This window comes from Osmerus mordax, chromosome 27 (assembly GCF_038355195.1).
Source record: "Osmerus mordax isolate fOsmMor3 chromosome 27, fOsmMor3.pri, whole genome shotgun sequence".
Classification (NCBI taxonomy): domain Eukaryota; kingdom Metazoa; phylum Chordata; class Actinopteri; order Osmeriformes; family Osmeridae; genus Osmerus; species Osmerus mordax.
Window position 1 is genome coordinate 9,814,060 of NC_090076.1, and position 18,046 is coordinate 9,832,105.

Below are 18,046 nucleotides of genomic sequence, written 5' to 3' on the forward strand. Positions count from 1 at the left end.
TGCAGACTGAGGCTGTCTGTCCTCCCTCCCCCCCCTCCCCACCTATCCCTCCCCCCTCTCATCTTCCTGCCTCATTTCCTCTCTGCCTGTGGACACAGGACTGAGTCTTGGAGAGCAGGACATGCATGGGGAAGTCACCACAATGTGTGACACTAATAAGCGTTTGCGGTTGAATGAGTCACGTGCACCTCTCTCCTGCCCCCCTCTTGCCCCCCTCCCATCCCCTCCTCCCTCCCTCCCCCTCCTCCCTCCTGCCCCCCTCTTGCCCCCCTCCCTCCCCCTCCTCCCTCTCTCCCCCTCCTCCCTCCCTCCCCCTCTTGCCCCCCTCCTCCCTCTCTCCCCCTCCTCCCTCCCCGTCAGTCAGAACACCATCGCTTGTCACCATCGCTTGTCACCGTTGCTCGTACCGTTGCTCGTACCGTCACGGGCACCACGCCTCCTCATCTCTCATCTCATCTTCGGGCCACGGGGTTCGATTTCAGTACGCCCTTAACAAACAGGGTTAAACGTACAGTAACTCTTAACAAACAGGGTTAAACGTACAGTAACTCTTAACAAACAGGGTTAAACGTACAGTAACCTTTTGGTGAGAAAGTCGCACTTAGCACACACACCGACACGAATCCTCACATTCTGTTGCCATCTGGCATCGACCCAAACTCCACGATGGGACTGCATCCAAAAACGTGCTTGTTTTTCTCCCCATGGAGGGAGAAAAGTTTATAATCTCTTTTTCTTCCACATTTGTTTTATGTGTCCTTCGGTTAGTCACAGTACAAGTTGAGTTATTCCCGTTTCAGACGAGACAGACTAAGTCGACCCCTGGGTTCTGTATTCCACTCATCAGCACTCTTGTCGTGTGTGTAACAGGTATTAACCTTCGTGTTGCTCATGTTCGCTGCATGATAAGCCTGGGGGGCTTGTGCTGCCCCCAGGGGTGGGGGGGGTGGGGGGGGTCCCCTGAATCGTGTGTTTCTAGGGGATGTAGGGACTGTGCCCCCCCCCCTTACTACCTCCTTTCCACTTAGACTGCATTTTCTCTCTCTCTCTCTCTCTCTTGTTTCGGCATGTTCGGGATTCGTTTGAGTTTGTCTGCATTTGCAAAAACAAAAAAGTGCCTGCCCCTGTTTGTTTGTTTGTTTATGTTTGTTTATGTTTGTTTGTTTATGTTTGTTTGTTTGTGTTAGCGTCTCATGGAAGTACCCGGCCCTGATTAAAATGTGTTCTCCTTGTTTTTCTCCTGTTTTCCCCGGTTGCCGACCCCTTCCTTTCCACTTTACTTACTGTGTGTTGTGGTAAGTTGCTCATCCCAGGCTGCCTTTTACTTTCAACATTTACTTTGCTGTAAGGAATAAAAAACGAAATTCTGTCAGCCAGGGTTAAGCCAAATCATCTCTCACAAACTCTGATGGCCTGAGGTTATTCCTGCCTCCTGTCATCTGTACGTGTGTGTGTGTGTACGTGTGTGTGTGTGACAGGAGGTGTTCCTGCCTGGTCAGGCTGGCTCTGCTCAGGGAAATGTCTCGAGGTGTATTGACCTGGTTTGGCTCAGTCCTGATCTGTTTTTGTTTTGTATAGCCTCCCCTCTCTCTCTCCCTGTCTCTCTCTCTCTCCCTGTCTCTCTCTCTCCCTGTCTCTCTCTGTCCTTGTCTGTCTCTCTCTCTCCCTGTCTCTCTCTCTCCCTGTCTCTCTCTGTCCTTGTCTGTCTCTCTCTCTCCCTGTCTCTCTCTCTCCCTGTCTCTCTCTGTCCTTGTCTGTCTCTCTCTCTCCGTCTCTCCCTCTTGTTGACATTGAGGCATCCTCCTCTCTCTCTCTCCCTGATGCAGTTGTCGTTCTGCACCAGCTCTACCAGCCTGGATAAGGTTTACTAGTTTAGCCCAGATTTAAACCGCCACAGCCATATCCTCAATCTACCTTTCCAGGTGTGGTCACATGGCCAGGGGCCAGGGGTCAGGGGTCAGGTTCACCTCAGTACAGTATCAAGGACTCAACTGGAGGTTGTTGACACCAGCATCCAACAGGCTGCCCTGCTCTCTGTCTAGACAGAACAAGAAAATATGACACGCGCACACACACATCCTCGGAAACACACACACATCCTCTCATAGATCTTTATAAGCACACACACCTACATGCACAAATGCAACCTGCTAGGTGCACACACACACACACGCCTATCCATCCCGTGTCTGTGCTCCTTCAACTGACTGACGCAACGCCGAACACGCACCACGTCCGTATGTCCAAACAGTTATCCATTAATCACACTGTCTTATCTATGTTTATATTGGCTGGTGGAACCTGGGCTTGCGCTGCCCGATAAAGTCGGTCTCTTTCTGGTGCCCCCCCTCCTCATGCCCATGCTGACAACCCTGACCTGACGTTAAGAAGATTCATTTTCTAGTTACAGTACAGATTCTGTCGCAGTTTATCGTCATCACATGACGTACGCTGACCCACTGACACATCGCCCCTCTCAGACGTCTTCTCCTTCCCGCGGCAGATTGGGAAGAGGATGTTCGGGACTTACTTCCGAGTCGGCTTCTACGGCTCCAAGTTCGGAGATTTGGACGAGCAGGAGTTTGTGTACAAAGAGCCAGCCATCACCAAGCTGGCTGAGATCTCTCACAGACTGGAGGTAAGAGGGAACCGGGAACCCCCCCAGAACGTGTTGTGGTGGAGCTGGAGGTCTGTGGTCTGTGTGAGGGCCTGTCTGTGTGTGTAAGGCCTGTCTGTGTGTGTGAGGGCCTGTCTGTGTGTGTGAGGGCCTGTCTGTGTGTGTGAGGGCCTGTCTGTGTGAGGGCCTGTCTGTGTGTGTGAGGGCCTGTCTGTGTGTCTGTGTGTGTCTGTGTGTGTGTGTGTGTGTCTGTGTGTGTGTGTGTGTGTGTGTGTGTGTGTGTGTGTGTGTGTGTGTGGTTCTAACTGGCTCCATGGCTGGGTTCAGGGTTTCTACGGCGAGCGCCTTGGAGAGGACCAAGTGGAGGTCATCAAGGACTCTAACCCAGTGGACAAGATCAAACTGGACCCCAACAAGGTCAGCCAGACGCTCAAAACGATTCAAATACACAACAAAGGGGAGTCAGGTGGCTGAGCGGTTAGGGAGTCGGGCTAGTAATCCGAAGGTTGCCAGTTCGATTCCCGGTCATGCCAACTGACGTTGTGTCCTTGGGTAAGGTACTTCACCCTACTTGCCTCGGGGGGAATGTCCCTGTACTTACTGTAAGTCGCTCTGGATAAGAGCGTCTGCTAAATGACTAAATGTAAATGTAAACAAAACAATAATACACATCCATACTTGCTTGGGTTTTTGAAGTAAAAGTTCCAGCTCCTTGTGCGAACTAGCTGGTGAGCTCTCCCTCCTCTCCTCCAGGCCTTTGTCCAGATCACCTACGTGGAGCCGTACTTCGACACGTTCGAGATGAAGGACCGGATCACCTACTTCGACAAGAACTACAACCTGCGGCGCTTCGTGTACTGCACGCCCTTCACCCTGGACGGCCGCGCGCACGGGGACCTGCACGAGCAGTTCAAACGCAAAACCATCCTCACCACCTCCCACGCCTTCCCCTACATCAAGACCCGCATCAACATCATCCACAAGGAGGAGGTGAGATCTGACGAGGGGGTTGGCGATGTGTTCTGGGTATTTCCTCGGCTTTATCAGACAGTTGAGATAGACAGGAGAGGTGGGGGGAGGTGGAGAGAGAGGGGGGGATGTAAGTGTAATGTTCTGGATAAGAGCGCCCTCTCCTGTCTATCTCTCCCTCCTCTCCCTCGATCCTCCTCTCCCTCCTCTCCCTCCTCTCCCTCGCTCCCTCTCTCCCCCGTCCGGTGGCAGGTCATCTCCATGCCCATCGAGGTGGCCATCGAGGACATGCAGAAGAAGACCCAGGAGCTGGCGTTCGCCACCCACCAGGACCCTGCTGACGCCAAGATGCTGCAGATGGTCCTGCAGGGCTCCGTGGGAACAACCGTCAATCAGGTAGGAGGTCTGAAGCCTGCAGGTTCAAATCCCCCCCGCCCCCTCTCTCTGTTCCTGGCTTCGGCTCCAAAGCGTCTGCTGGAAAAATCCATGGTTGTTTGGGATGTTTCTGCTCAGGGGCCGCTGGAAGTAGCGCAGGTGTTCCTGTCAGAGATCCCCAGCGACCCCAAGCTCTACCGACACCACAACAAGCTCCGGCTGTGCTTCAAGGACTTCACCAAGAGGTACGGTCATCCTTCAGCCACCACTAGGAGGGTGAAGGGGGGGGGGCGGGTTTGACCAGAGCCGCCAGTGATGTCATTAATGCTCTCTTCCTCCTCCCCTGTCCTCCCCCGTCTCCTCTCTTCCCTCCTTTCTCCTCCCTCCTCTCCTCTCCCCCCTCCTCTCCTCCCCCCTCTCCTCTCCTCCTCTCCTCCCCCCTCTCCTCTTCTCCTCCCTCCCCCTCCTCCCCCCTCTCCTCTTCCCTCCTCTCTTCTCTTCTCCTCTCCTCTCCTCCCCTCCCCCCTCCAGGTGTGAGGACGCCCTCCGTAAAAACAAGAGCCTGATTGGTCCAGACCAGAAGGAGTACCAGCGGGAGCTGGAGAGGAACTACCACCGCCTGAAGGAGTCCCTGCAGCCGCTCATCAACAGGAAGATCCCCCAGCTGTACAAGCCTGTGCTGCAGGTCAACTCACACAGGTGTGTGTGTGTGTGTGTGTGTGTGCCTGTCTGTTTACATAGACTAGCCTAAATAGCACATGCATTCAAATTTCCATCCAAATGCTTTTCTTTTTATCCCCTTCTAACACCCCCCCCCCCCCCCCCCTCCTACTTTTGTACTGATGTTTTGGTTTTACCTTCTAACACCATGCAGCAAACGGACAGCTTGACAAGGTAGTTTTGTTCAAGATCAGTCTTGTTTATCAAGTCACTCTTTTACTTTCCTGGAACTTTAGTGTGTAGCTGCGTTTCCACCGCAGGAACCGACTAGTACTGCAGGGGTATCATCTGGGCGATCTCTGGGAGTGGGGGAACAACTAGTTAGCTAAGGGAGAAAGTTCTTGCGGTGGAAACATGGCAAACGGTGGGGCTGAAGGAACCTTATAGTTCTGTTTCTCAATTGGGGAGGAGGTACAACAGAGGGTACGTGAGAGAAAGTGGAAAAATATGAGTAAAGATGTATTCGTACGATAAAAAGGTATGGAGGTAACTAACCGACGTTTCTTCTCACGCAGGGATTCCTTCAGCAGGATGAGCCTTCGCAAGCTCGACGTTTGACGAGAGAGAAGAGCGAGCGAATCATGACCTTAATTTATTCATAATGTGTGTGTGTAAATATGACTGCGTCCTCTGAAAGCCAGTGTTCCCGGTAGCAAGAGAAGCCACATGCAACTCGGTACGTCATTCCAGTGTCTTACTCGTTTACAGACAGCCTGTTACGCAATCAGTGGGCTGAGCAAGTGGTTCTCACTACGTACGATGTGTCAAATCTGTATTTTACTTCATGCGTGCACTTTTAATTTTTTTACTGTGTATCAATGCATTTTACAACTTGAAAGTTTACTATTTAATCCATCTGGGCGGAAAAGAAAAGAAAAAAAAAGGTACTATTTATCATTTTTAGTTAAGCTACATTTGTTTAACGGTAGGGAAATGTTTTCAACTTCCATAGTTATGTAGTTTGTTTACTTTAAATATTTTACTAAATAAATATTTAAATGTCTAAAGTGTGATCATTGGTGATGCCGCAAACTAGCAGTCATTTACAAAGTCATTATTTTGTTTATGCTGGTGTTTATTTGTAAAAGTCAACAGCAGGAGGAATGGATTGATACTTAACATTAAGATAGCTAGAAAATATTCACACTGAACATAAAACCCAGTAGCTTTTAAGAACATGTTGCACAGCAAGACAGATCATTTCAGACCGAGAACATTAAAGTTTCATCTGGATTGCTGCTAGTGAGGCTGCTTGTGCAGAAGCATTCCAATGTGATATGGTGACCAGAGCTTGTTGAGCTGGAATGAGGTACCGGTGGAGAACTTTACTAGACGATCAACCACGTACATCCCTGATGCCTGACCAGACACATCTACTCAAACAGAGAGTAACAAGTCACTCATGTATGTTTACATTACGACTGACTCACCAATGAAGCAGTTTATACAGAAGGATATTGGGTTCATCTAATGCACAAACATCTCACCCAACTTGCAGTAAATAATGTCCAGCTTGCTTCAAAGATTCCAGAACATTCCTGACCGTCCTACCTGGACGTGGACGTCCGAGTGGAATCTGAAAATGACGAGAGCTTCAGCCAGCCAAGGGTGAAGAACCATGTACAAGAATAAAATATGCTCTTTATAAAAAAATAATCTAAAAACCACAAAACCGACAGTGCAGGAGAGTGTGTTCTGAGGAGCGTTTGAGACAGGAGGAGTACCGCCCAGGGTGACACACAGCACACCACTAGTCTCCCTCCTCGACGGTTCCTCAAAGTCCTGTGTCACCTAACGTTTCTGACAAATTCATGGGCATTGGAAGTCTGAAGGTGCCGTCTGAAGTCCACGTACACAAACATGTGCAAGCACTTAGCAGAAAGAAATGTACTGAGGACAGTCAAGGTTTAGCATTATGTTGGCGGACATGAGGCCCTATAGCTTCTCCAGAAATGTCCGCATCCTGGGAGGGGGGGGAATAAACACAGGGAGGAAGAAGGAAGTAGAGAGAAATGGGATGTGCCGGAGGGGGGGGGGGGGTCACAGTGGAGGGCTTCTCCTGTAGAACAGCAGGTAGGGGGTGGAGGTGGAGCAGGTCTCAGGTGAGCAGGCTCTCAGAAAGTCCTCCTCCTCAAACAGGTGCACCTCCGAGTCGTCAAACAGAAGCCACTTCCCCTCGTAGCTCATCAGGCTGCTCAGGGCCTGCTCCGCCCCCCCCCAGCGCCTCCCCCCCGGCCCCCTGCTCCTCCTCCCCTCCCCCGGCCTCCTTCCTGGCCCCGGGGCTGGCTAGCGGCCCGCCGGCCTTCCTCCGCCCCCTGCTGCTCTCAGTCTTGTCGGTGTTGGTCTTGCTGCAGCCCAGGTCGTAGCTGACCAGGCTCCTCTGCCCCCCCAGGAGGGCAACCCCCTCCGACGGCTTCTTGCCCCCCAGCTTGCTGACGGCGGCTCCGCCCGGCCGCTTGGCCAGACTGAAGGACACCTCGCCGTCGTCGTACTCCAGCACCTCCTCCTCCTTCTTCCCCCCGGCCCCCTCCTCCTCCCCGCCCTCCTCCTCCCCGCCCTCCTGCGGCCAGAGCTGGGTGTTCTTCAGGTCGCTCATCCTGACGTAGGTGGTGTAGTGTCCGCTGCTGATGGTCACGCCGCTGTGCATCACCACGGCAAACAGCTGGTAGTGCTGCCCCCCGCTGGGCGAGGGCCGCGTGCACCACTCCTCCAGGGACAGGCTCAGGGGAGTGAGCAGGGGCGTGTTCACCTTGGACAGGCCGGCGTACGGGTCCATCCTGAACAGGAGAGAAAAAGACACCAGGTCAGTTCACCCAGGCTGTAGCTTAGGAACCGTGACACGCCTGACACCATGACAGTTAGCGGTCAGTCGTACTCGAGGCTGTTGGCTGAGAAGCACTTGAGGTGGATGGTGACGACCTCGGGGGTCTTGTCGAACAGCAGGCTCCTCTCCGCCTCCGTGTAGTGAAGGCAGGTCTCACAGAAGTACTTGTCCTCCCCCACGATGCGCTCCACCGAGGCAAACTGGGAGATGGCCCACTGGAGAGTCTTTAACTCCGGCTTGGGGTCTGGAGACACTGGGGGGAGACAGCAGAAAGACTTTAGATCCGTTTGCTTGTCAGTGATTATTTCAAAAGGCATTAAGTATAGGTACTGTGTGTGTGTGTGAGTACTGTGTGTGTGTTACCCTCTGAGCTGCTCTCGGGGCCGCAGTGTTCGTCCTCCTGCACAGGCACGCTGACGTCCTGGAAGTCCTCTCTCCTCTCCGTGGAGCTCTCACACTCCAGGCAGCGCGTCCTCAGCACCAGCCGGCCCTGGAACAGCCTCTCCATCAGCCCCACCACCTCGCTCTCTGAGGGGACAACCACACACCCTGAGCCCATGGTCCCACCCTGAGCCCCCTGGTCCCACCCTGAGCCCCCTGGTCCCACCCTGAGCCCCCTGGTCCCACCCTGAGCCCCCTGGTCCCACCCTGAGCCCCCTGGTCCCACCCTGAGCCCCCTGGTCACACCGGTCCCACCCTGAGCCCCCTGGTCACACCGGTCCCACCCTGAGCCCCCTGGTCACACCCTGAGCCCCCTGGTCCCACCCTGAGCCCCCTGGTCCCACCCTGAGCCCCCTGGTCCCACCCTGAGCCCCCTGGTCCCACCCTGAGCCCCCTGGTCCCACCCTGAGCCCCTGGTCCCACCCTGAGCCCCTGGTCACAGGCAGCGCGCGGAGCTAACTGTGGGGTTACTGGACGCTCGCTTCATACCTTCGCGTCTGCTTGTCCTCTCTCCCCCAGACTGGTGTGTGGTGGTCTCCTGGACGGGGGTCTTCCCAGGGTGTCCCGTCTCCTGGACCGGGGGCCTCCCAGCCTCCAGGCCAGGCGTGGCCTCCTCCGACCTCGCCCCCCGCTGGGAGCTGATCCTCCCCAAGCTGCGGAACTTGGAGAAGATGCTGGGCTGCTTCCTGTTGGATCCCAGCCAGCTCCTCACAGACCTCCTCTTCCTCTTCCCCTCCTTCAGCGGGTCTTCGCCTTTGCCCTCTCTCTCGTCTCCTCCTCCCTCCTTTTCCTGTCTCTCCTCCTCCTCCGCTCCCTCGGTCTTGCTGCTGTCTGTTGTGATGTCACTGGAGGACTTCCTCTTGGAGCGTGTAAAGGGCTTGCCGTCCTGGGCGTCCTGGCTCTGCTCCAGGGGCCCCTGGCTCTGCTCCAGGGGTCTGGTCTTCTTCTTGGCGTTTCCGGCCTCCGTGTCGCTCTTTCGCTTCCCGCTCAGCAGGGCCTCCTCGTCCTCCTCCTCTGCAGTTCCGCCGGTGGCCAGCGTGGCGGCGCCGTGCAGCTCCTTCCTGATGGTGTCGGAGGCCTCCTGGATGTTTCCCAGGATGCACTGCAGCACCTCCTGGGCGTCGTGTTGAAGGTAGCCCTCGTACATGGGGTTCAGCTGCCTGCACACACACACACACGTGTCTAGGAGTCGTTCTGTGCAGAGTGCATATCCTTTTCAGAATCAGAATTCGGTTTATTCTCCATGTATGTTACACAAACACAGAATTTACTGTGGCAGGAAGGTGCAGACTATAAACATATACGGATCTTAAATTAAGTTAAAAAAAAGTGACATAGTTAAACTAATTCTAAGAACTAAACAATTTAACCAGAATCCCCCGTCATGTGAGCTGCTGCAGTGCCTTCAGAGGCGCTCACCTGAGCGTGTTGAGCAGCTTGCGAGGGGGCGTGGCCAGCTCGGCGTGGCAGTGCAGGTCGGGGTTCAGCAGGTAGCTGGACTGGAGCTGCTCTGCTGATGTGATGAGGCTGTGGAAGCTGTTCAGCAGCTCCATGTGAGCAGGCAACACATCCTCCACTCCCCCTGTCTGGAGAGGGGGGAGAGAGGAGGGGAGGGGGGGAGAGAGGAGGGGAGGGGGGAGAGAGGAGGAAGGAGAGGGAGTGAGAGAGGAGGAAGGAGAGGGAGTGAGAGAGGAGGAGAGGAGAGGCTTGTTGTGAGAGTTTCTGATGCTCAGTTGTTTGAGGCTGAGCAAATCAAAAACGAACCCTACCTCTTCACTTTTACAATCTTCATCCTTAGGCTTGTCTTTCCGTTTGGAGACATTGTAAAGTTTCTTAATGCCATCTCTCAGCCCTGGACAGTAGTACAGAACCTGTCAAGAAAACATGAGTCAAATTCAATACCATAGAGCATAATTTCATGCATTTTACAAGTGATGTAGCTGCAATGGGATCAAACGTACCTGCAGAATGCTGTTGAGATAGCATGTGTTTCCAAGGTTATTCAACCCAACAAAGGGAACCAGGGTTTCCTTTTTCTCGCAAGGGATGAGAGGCGAGGATGGACCAGAGGCAGGCACCAACTGCTCACAACTGAAACACAGTATGTGATCAAGATTAGCTTTTTATCAACTCAGGAAGAGCATATTAGAAGATAACGCGAGTGCGCAACACTCACCCGGCGCTGGCTGCGTCCTCCGGTTGGTGTTCCTCCGCGTGTGGCTCTGAGAAATCTAGTGCTCGCTTGGCTTCTTTTTTATGGAAGAACCTCAAGGAGAGTTTGGTTTTCTTGATGGGACTGCCGAGAGCGGCTACGACGCTGTCACCCTGAAGACCGGGCATTTTGGCATGCAGTCCCAATAACTTTAACGACGTTACACCGACAACAGCGCAGCTTGCTGGCAGGAAGGAGACGATCAAAGTTAGAAAACATCCATGAGGAACACATTCTTACAAATCGTTGCAATGCCAACAACACACAGATATCAAAACTAACTACCAGTTCAGTCTAACCAAGTGTAGTCATGATCTAACCAGCTACGTGCAATGGAGACGTGATATTGCTGAATTAAAAATCACTTGACTTAACTCCATGAGCTAACCGCTAGCTAGCTAGCTACAAGCCACCGAACGCTTCTGGAAGGAGGCGGTGACAACATCGTGTTTCCAGCCGCTAACGAACTAGCTTAAGAGCAAACTTACAGTCGTCTCACCAGTTCAGTTCTCTGTCCTTATTAATTCATTTCATATGCAGTTTATTCCGCTTTTACTTCCCCATTTTACAGTTCACCTGAAAACAATTTGACAACCACTGTGGTGTGCGTAGATCTTGGCGCTTTTTCGAGTGCAAGACCCACGGTACTCTACCGCCTGCACTGATCATTTGTATACAATTGACTAAATACAACAAGTTATTCGTGGGGAGAAACAATTTTAAAATGCCAAATAATAAATACATTTATGAGTCGTTGCATAAAATAATCTACATTAAAGAAAATGTCTTTTAAAGAAAGTCAGGCATTTCGGGAGGCACCAACGTCATATATCTGTCCGTTTAGGGGAGCCATCTTGGTAAGGTCTTGCATTTCCGTCTCTTATTTCTGTGTTACAACCGTTCGCCAACAGGGGGAAACATTGAACAAACATGCATTGCAAAGGCTTGACGTGAGCTGTTCTGCGTGTTGAGTGCAGCATCACTCGGATCACAGCACTATCCGGCAGCATTTGACTGATAAACCGGTAAGACTATTCACTTTTTTATTACATAATGCCTGTCCATTGAGGGTCTTTTCTGGGAAGAATAGCCCAATGGTCGAAATGTAGGTTATTTATGCTTCGCATGTTACAGCAATCTTTAAACATTTCATGCAGCCTTATCCAAGGCTGACGTATTCGAGGGTAGTCAGATGTTAATATTTCTTGAAAAAATAAATCAATGTCTCATTTCGTTATTTTAGCTTCCAGACGTTTAAGATCCACGGGGTAGATTATCGAGGTGACACTGCAGCGAGCGCCAAATAAGAAATGACAGTTGCATTTTAATATGCAGCAACGGGCGCTTCTCGAGACGTCTTGATGGTGCTGGCTGGGGTCTTGTTCGCCTCCTCGGTAGCCTACTACAGAGCGTGTGAATTTGTCAATACGGCTCATATGATAATGTGTGCAAGCTCATCTGCAGCATCCTTGCTTGGTCAGCACACCGACCTCTCGATAGAGCTGAGCTGTGAGCTTCGAGAATCTATTTTGGCCAGGCGGTGATAGGATGCTCCTAAACCCGGAGTAGCTAGACAGAAACCCGAGAGACGAAACTATATACCTTGTTGTCTTCACGGTGGGTCGTCGTTGTTGCGGTTTAACAGAAACCTCTCCACTGCATCCAGGTGTTGTGCTTGTGGCTGTGGAACTGACAATTTAGGTTACTCTGCAGAGTCATGAGAATTGGACAGTTGTTGACAGGAAGAGAGGCGGTCTGCTACTTCCAGACCAAACAGGTGAGGGTGGGAGGCAGGCCCATGGCCTTGCAGCTTAGAGCTTTAACAAGGCTATCCTGACTGGGACCATTAGAGGGAAATGAATCCCGCGCTAAGCAATAGCGTAATGCATTCCAAGAATGACAAGTATGTCCTGAAACCGACGAAGCCTACAGTGCTGTTTTTCTAATTACAGTGGGCAGTGGGGCTTAACGTAACGACCCCCACCCATCCAGTCTGGACACACACACACACACACACACACACACACACACAAACAAACAAACAAACAAACTACTTCATAGTCCTATCCCAATATGTATTGTACAGGCTGTCCTGTTTTAAATCCCCCTCTTGGCTTGTCTGTTTTCCTCAGTGTTGCAGACTCTCATACCCGCTCCCTCTCCTACTAGTATCTAAGACCTGATCCCAATGCTCTGATTGGACCAGGGCTGAGGAAGTGTGTGTGTGTGTGTGTGGGGGGGGGGGGGGTATGGGGCCTGGCCAAGCTAGACCCACCCCCTCAATGTAGCGCTGCCTGTGTATTGAAGTGATTTGCAACCCCAGTCGGTTCTATACGCTCAACTCTACAGTTCATCACTCTCCTTGCTGTTCCAGATGCTTAGTGTGTGAGTCTGACACACACACACACCCGGGGAGAAAGGGTAGCGAGATTCAGAGCATCGACACCTCAGCGACTCTCAGAGGAACTTTGGCAGCGGTGAAGGTAAGAGAGATAATCTCTGACTCATCTCTCTCTCTCTTCATCTCTCCCCCTGCGTGTTTATCTCAGGGCTCTCGTCTCTTCCTGGGTAATTCACGTTCCCTTTTGCTGGTCTCTGCGTGTGTTGATACTGTGGCGCTAGCTTCTCTTCGTTTACCTTTAGCGCCTTTCTAATTCCGTGCAGTAAGAGGATGCTTCACACACACACACAAACACAGTGTTCCCTGCACACACACACACACACACTCTTTCTCCGTCTCACACACAGTAGCGTGCACTCAAGGCAACATGCTAAGGTCTGTCTTCACAGGTCTACCACAGCTCTTTTCCCATTTCAGTTTACAGTCCTACAGGGCTGGCTAATGTCTTCCAGCTGGTTCTGTTCCCAGCCAACCTGGCATGACTACAGGCCTGCTAGCAGGGGGGTGGGTGGGGAGACACAGAACCATCCGGGAGCTCTGGCTCTGGTGCCCGTCTCCCTGGCTGCTCCCACCTCGCCCTGTGAGCGTCCACACACGCATCGCTGCTCCTGGTCGGTCTGAGCGCGTGCGTGGAGGGAGGCAGCCTTAAAGGGACGGCGTTAACGGCCCTCGCTCCGCCGCGCGCTGCTCGTGGGGGGGGAGGCTGGCGAGGTAACCTGGTACCCTACCAGGTAACCCTCTGGGAGGCGTGCGTGTGTGTGTTTAAACATGCGCTGTTCCATTGCACTGGAGATCCTTGGTTCGCTTGTGTGTGTGTGTGTGTGTGTGTGTTGCTACAGCTGAACTGTCATTCCCAGGAGTAGGCCAATAGTTTACAGTGCCTTATGGCATGTGTGTGTGTGTGTGTGTGTGCGTGTGTTTGTGCATCTGTGTCCTACTGTGTGAAGTGCACAGGTGATTCATGTGAACTTGGAATGAACCAGTGCTCTGGAGATTGTCTCACAAGTTCGTGGCTATGCAAGCTCTGTTCTGTCTTTGTCTCTAGGGTACAGAGGGATTATAAACATGGTTGTACAATTAGACTGATTGTTCTATGGCTGTGCAATACTTTGGCCCAGTCAGTATCAATATGTTGAAGATGTATGTGGTCTGTGCTAATCACTGAAGTTTGGCGGTTTTTCTGTTTGAGTGAAAAGGTTCAAGCTCAGGTCTTAGTTAGTTAGAACCCTGAAAACAATGTTAAGAAGGAGGGTCTTATATTGGGGCTAATCTGATGGAGGGGAGGGGGGATGGAGGAGGGGCCCACCCAGGAGAAGCAGAGCATGCTGGGATGGATGGATGGGTTCTCAGAACGCAGTTCTCCAAACACACAACTGTGGCAGAGCACTCTGTCATCCTAACATACCAAACATTCTCCATCCGCATCCCACACACACACACACACACACACACACACACTCATATACAGGTAAACCATAGCGTGGAGAAACACAGTGCTTCTATGTCCCTTATCACTACTGGCCAGGTGCCATTGACCCTCCAGATGGTTCGAATTCTCCTCTGGTTGACTCCCACTGGATAGCATACTTAATACATAATAGTGGCTCTGTTTGTGTGTCAAAATACTGCAGTCCTGTGGCAGACTCTTTCATCCAAAGCAGCGTACAGGGGGGATTTGAACCTAGGACCTCTGGATCAGATGCAGTCAAGTGCTCTGAACAGCACCTACATGTGAGCGTGGAATTACATGGGCGTCAAATGGAAGGAAATACACTGTGTTTGTGTGTGCTTGTGTGTGTGTGTGTGTGTGTGTGTGTGTGTGTGTGTGTGTGTGTGTGTGTGTGTGTGTGTGTGTGTGTGACTCATGGAGCGAATTCGTACAAGTCACAAGGATTTGACAGTACATTGTTTTTCCTCTTCACAGGATTATGGGGCTATCCCCTTTCACTAAACAGCTCCAGTTGGGATTATGAGCTTCAACACACTCCTCATGCTGGTGTGGGGGGTGGGAATGTGTGTGTGTGTGTGTGTGTCCTGTCGGGGTGTCCCTGTGGGATCCTCCAGGCTGGACGGCGTTCATCTCAGTCAGCGCCTCTTCAGTCGCTCGAGCCTCACTCACTTCTTCTGGTCTTGCCTGTGTCCCCCCCTAACCCCCCCCCCCCCCCCCCCCCCCCCCCCCCGGCCTGTCACAGCTCCGGTCCCTTGCTGCTTGGGTTAGCTGGGGGGCGCGGGGGGGCGGGGGGGCCGTGACATCATGACTGTTGGAGCTCAGGGGGTATCATGTTCCCCTGTAGCAGACCAGGACTCTCATTCTCTCCCTACCCTCTCCCCCTTTCCCTCCTCTCCATTCCCTCCTCTCCATTTCCCCCTTCCCTCCTCCCCCCTCCCCTCCTCTCCCCCTTCTCTGCGCTCTTGAGCTCTGATCCCAGCATGCTCAACATGAGTGGGTGGAGTCAGCGGTACAGAGGTCACAGAGGGTGGGGCTAGCTCTACCAGGGGGGGGGGGGGAAGGGACACACACACACACACAAGAGGATCAGACCACTTACATCCCTTGTCCTTTGTTTCCTGTCCTGGGGGGGGTAGCAGGAGGGGCCCGTTTCTCAGAGCGGACCCGGGCGGGGGGGTCGGAGAAACAATGACTGCCCTCACGCCAGGCCCCGGCCGGTCTCCATGTTGCCCTTTTAACGGGCTCCTGGTACAAGGAGCAGGAAAAAACAGGGCTGTCGTGAGAGGAACAGGGCTTCCTCAGTCAGGCCCTCCTGGAGCAGCAGCGCTCTGATTGGCTGGCTGGAGAGGCAGGCTCTTCCTGTTGAAGTCGGCGTGAAGGAGAACCCGCCCTGAGGCAGCCATGAGAGTAGCTAGAGCGGAACAGGAGTGTGTGTGTGTGTGTGTGTGTCGATACAACTGGGTCTACGTGGGTGTAGATGCGTGAATGTGTGTAGATGCATAAGTGTGTGTAGATGAGTGAATGTGTGTAGATGCATAAGTGTGTGTAGATGAGTGAATGTGTGTAGATGCATAAGTGTGTGTAGATGAGTGAATGTGTGTAGATGCATAAGTGTGTGTAGATGAGTGAATGTGTGTAGATGCATAAGTGTGTGTAGATGAGTGAATGTGTGTAGATGCATAAGTGTGTGTAGATGAGTGAATGTGTGTAGATGCATAAGTGTGTGTAGATGAGTGAATGTGTGTAGATGCATAAGTGTGTGTAGATGAGTGAATGTGTGTAGATGCATAAGTGGGTGTAGATGCGTGAATGTGTGTAGATGCATAAGTGTGTGTAGATGAGTGAATGTGTGTAGATGCATAAGTGTGTGTAGATGAGTGAATGTGTGTAGATGCATAAGTGTGTGTAGATGAGTGAATGTGTGTAGATGCATAAGTGTGTGTAGATGAGTGAATGTGTGTAGATGCATAAGTGTGTGTAGATGAGTGAATGTGTGTAGATGCATAAGTGTGTGTAGATGAGTGAATGTGTGTAGATGCATAAGTGTGTGTAGATGAGTGAATGTGTGTAGATGAGTGAATGTGTGTAGATGAGTGAATGTGTGTAGATGAGTGAATGTGTGTAGATGAGTAAATGTGTGTAGATGCATAAGTGTGTGTAGATGAGTGAATGTGTGTAGATGAGTGAATGTGTGTAGATGAGTGAATGTGTGTAGATGAGTGAATGTGTGTAGATGCATAAGTGTGTGTAGATGAGTGAATGTGTGTGTGTCCTGGTGCTTCGGAGCTGTGTGTGTCCCGGGTGATGGCTGAAGCGTGCGTAGCAGAGCGCTCGTTGCCTCCAGAGAAGCTCCCGCCCCACGGCACAGCCCTGGTCACCCTGCTCACCACGAGTGTGTGTGCTGCTCTGACTGGAACATGGCCGACTGACAGAGAGAGAGAGACAGAGAGAGAGAGTATGGGAAACTGCACGGTGCAGACCACAGCTATTTGACTGAGCGAGGAGGCTAGCCCTATCTGTTAGCCACAGTGACGAAAGGACAATGGCGGTGAGGGGTCTGTAACTTGATCCATGGCCGTTACTCTCCTCCAGACACTCAACCTCCTTCGTCCTCTCTTCTCCTCTCCCCTCTCCTTTTCTCTCCTCTCCTCTCCACTCCTCTCCTCTCTTTCTCCTCTCTTCTCCTCTCCCCTCCTCTCCTCTCCTCCTCTCCTCGTTTGTGATTGGTCAGGTGTGTCTAACTGGCTGGCCTGGATGTGTCCAGGTTGCTGAGAGATGGTGTTGATGTCTGTGTCTAATTAAAAGTGCTTCCACCACGCGCTCCCAGGACAGCCAGAGCACTATGTTCTCCCCCAGCTGAGAACTCGCTGTCTAATAAAAGTTTCACGAATCCCATCTTCAGGCTAGATAAAAACCTTTACCATGCTTTCTTGCTCTCTCTCTCTCTCTCTCTCTCTCTCTCTCTCTCTCTCTCTCGCTCTCTCTCTCTCTCTCTCTCTCTCTCTCTCTCTCTCTCTCTCTCTCTCTCTCTCTCTCTCTCTCTCTCTCTCTCTCTCTCTCTCTCTCCTCTATTCTCTTATCTCTGCCTCCCTCTGTTGTGTGTCACGCCTCTGCTCTGGTTTGGGGTGATAATTGCTTTCCGCTGCCCCAGACACACACTGTTGAGTCCTACTGAGAAGCAGATGAGAGACTGATCATGGTTGGGGTGAGATAGAGGAGGAGGCAGTGAGGCAGTGAGGCAGTGGAAACTGTACTGTGTGATGTTGTTTGTGAGAGATGTCTCTAACGGCCTGTATGAAACACAGGAATGCAGATAAGCAGGGTTGTAGATCTGTAGATGAGCAATGTGCTGTACTGTGTTTATCAGACTCTCTCACACACACACACACGCACGCACACACACATCGGCATCTCAGCAGACAGAGGTGGAGCGGCCGTCTGGAACTCCTAGTCTGGGCTCCAGAGTGTTTGAAGGAGCACAGACCGCTTTGTTCCCATGGAAACATGCTACAGGTGTTATATCACTTATGCAGGACCCTGGTTCCCCCTCCATACCTCCAGGTCCCCTCGGTGATCCACTGTTGCAGCATGGTTCAATCAACTGGGCCAGAGGCTGGAGGGTGTTGAGACACTGTACTGACCTGCGAGAGTGTGTGTGTGTGTGTGTGTGTGTGTGTGTGTGTGTGTGTGTGTGTGTGTGTGTGTGTGTGTGTGTGTGTGTGTGTGTGAGAGAGTGTGTGTGTGTGTGAGTGAAGAGTGTGAGTCAGAGTGTGTTTGCCCTCCCCAGCGCTCAGCAAAGGTGCCTGACAGGTATTTAATGAGGCCTTCTCTGTGCCCGTCTCTCTGCTCACTTTCCTTAAGTCATTAAGTGTGTGTGTGTGCACGCTTACATACGTGCCTGTGTCTTTGTACAAATATAGGACTATTGAAACAGCTTTCTCCAATTCCAGACAAAGAAAAAAAGACCTATTTTGTCACAGGAAACTATGAACGAACATGAAGTCCAATATTAACTGACATTCGTATTAATCCAATAC

General features: G+C 51.9%; 3 protein-coding genes across 7 annotated transcripts in view; 2 read left to right on the forward strand and 1 right to left on the reverse strand.

Annotated features, from left to right (window-relative positions):
• Positions 1–5,533, forward strand: part of dock7 (dedicator of cytokinesis 7) — a 38,295-nt gene extending 32,762 nt beyond the window's left edge. For 3 of the 5 annotated variants that reach the window (XM_067230630.1, XM_067230632.1, XM_067230634.1), the window contains 7 exons: positions 2,513–2,638; positions 2,945–3,034; positions 3,371–3,607; positions 3,839–3,982; positions 4,100–4,206; positions 4,493–4,660; positions 5,197–5,533. In XM_067230630.1, coding sequence (XP_067086731.1) covers positions 2,513–2,638; positions 2,945–3,034; positions 3,371–3,607; positions 3,839–3,982; positions 4,100–4,206; positions 4,493–4,660; positions 5,197–5,239 — 915 coding nt within the window. In that variant the 3' untranslated portion in view covers positions 5,240–5,533. Of the gene's footprint in view, positions 1–2,503; positions 2,639–2,944; positions 3,035–3,370; positions 3,608–3,838; positions 3,983–4,099; positions 4,207–4,492; positions 4,661–5,196 lie in introns of all 5 variants that reach the window. The other 2 variants (XM_067230633.1, XM_067230635.1) reach the window with 1 other exon arrangement.
• Positions 5,534–5,782: 249 nt separating this feature from the next.
• On the reverse strand, positions 5,783–10,775 carry usp1 (ubiquitin specific peptidase 1). The gene is given in 10 exon segments (XM_067230636.1): positions 5,783–6,896; positions 6,898–7,458; positions 7,557–7,758; positions 7,869–8,033; positions 8,436–9,106; positions 9,366–9,532; positions 9,716–9,817; positions 9,908–10,037; positions 10,123–10,342; positions 10,647–10,775. Coding segments are annotated over 9 exon segments (2,337 nt in total). The 5' UTR covers positions 10,287–10,342; positions 10,647–10,775; the 3' UTR covers positions 5,783–6,721.
• A 1,780-nt stretch (positions 10,776–12,555) lies between these two features.
• kank4 (KN motif and ankyrin repeat domains 4) overlaps positions 12,556–18,046 on the forward strand; it is a 26,751-nt gene continuing 21,260 nt past the window's right edge. The window contains exon 1 of the mRNA XM_067230232.1: positions 12,556–12,641. The gene's annotated coding sequence lies outside the window, so the exon portion shown is untranslated. The remainder of the gene's footprint in view (positions 12,642–18,046) is intronic.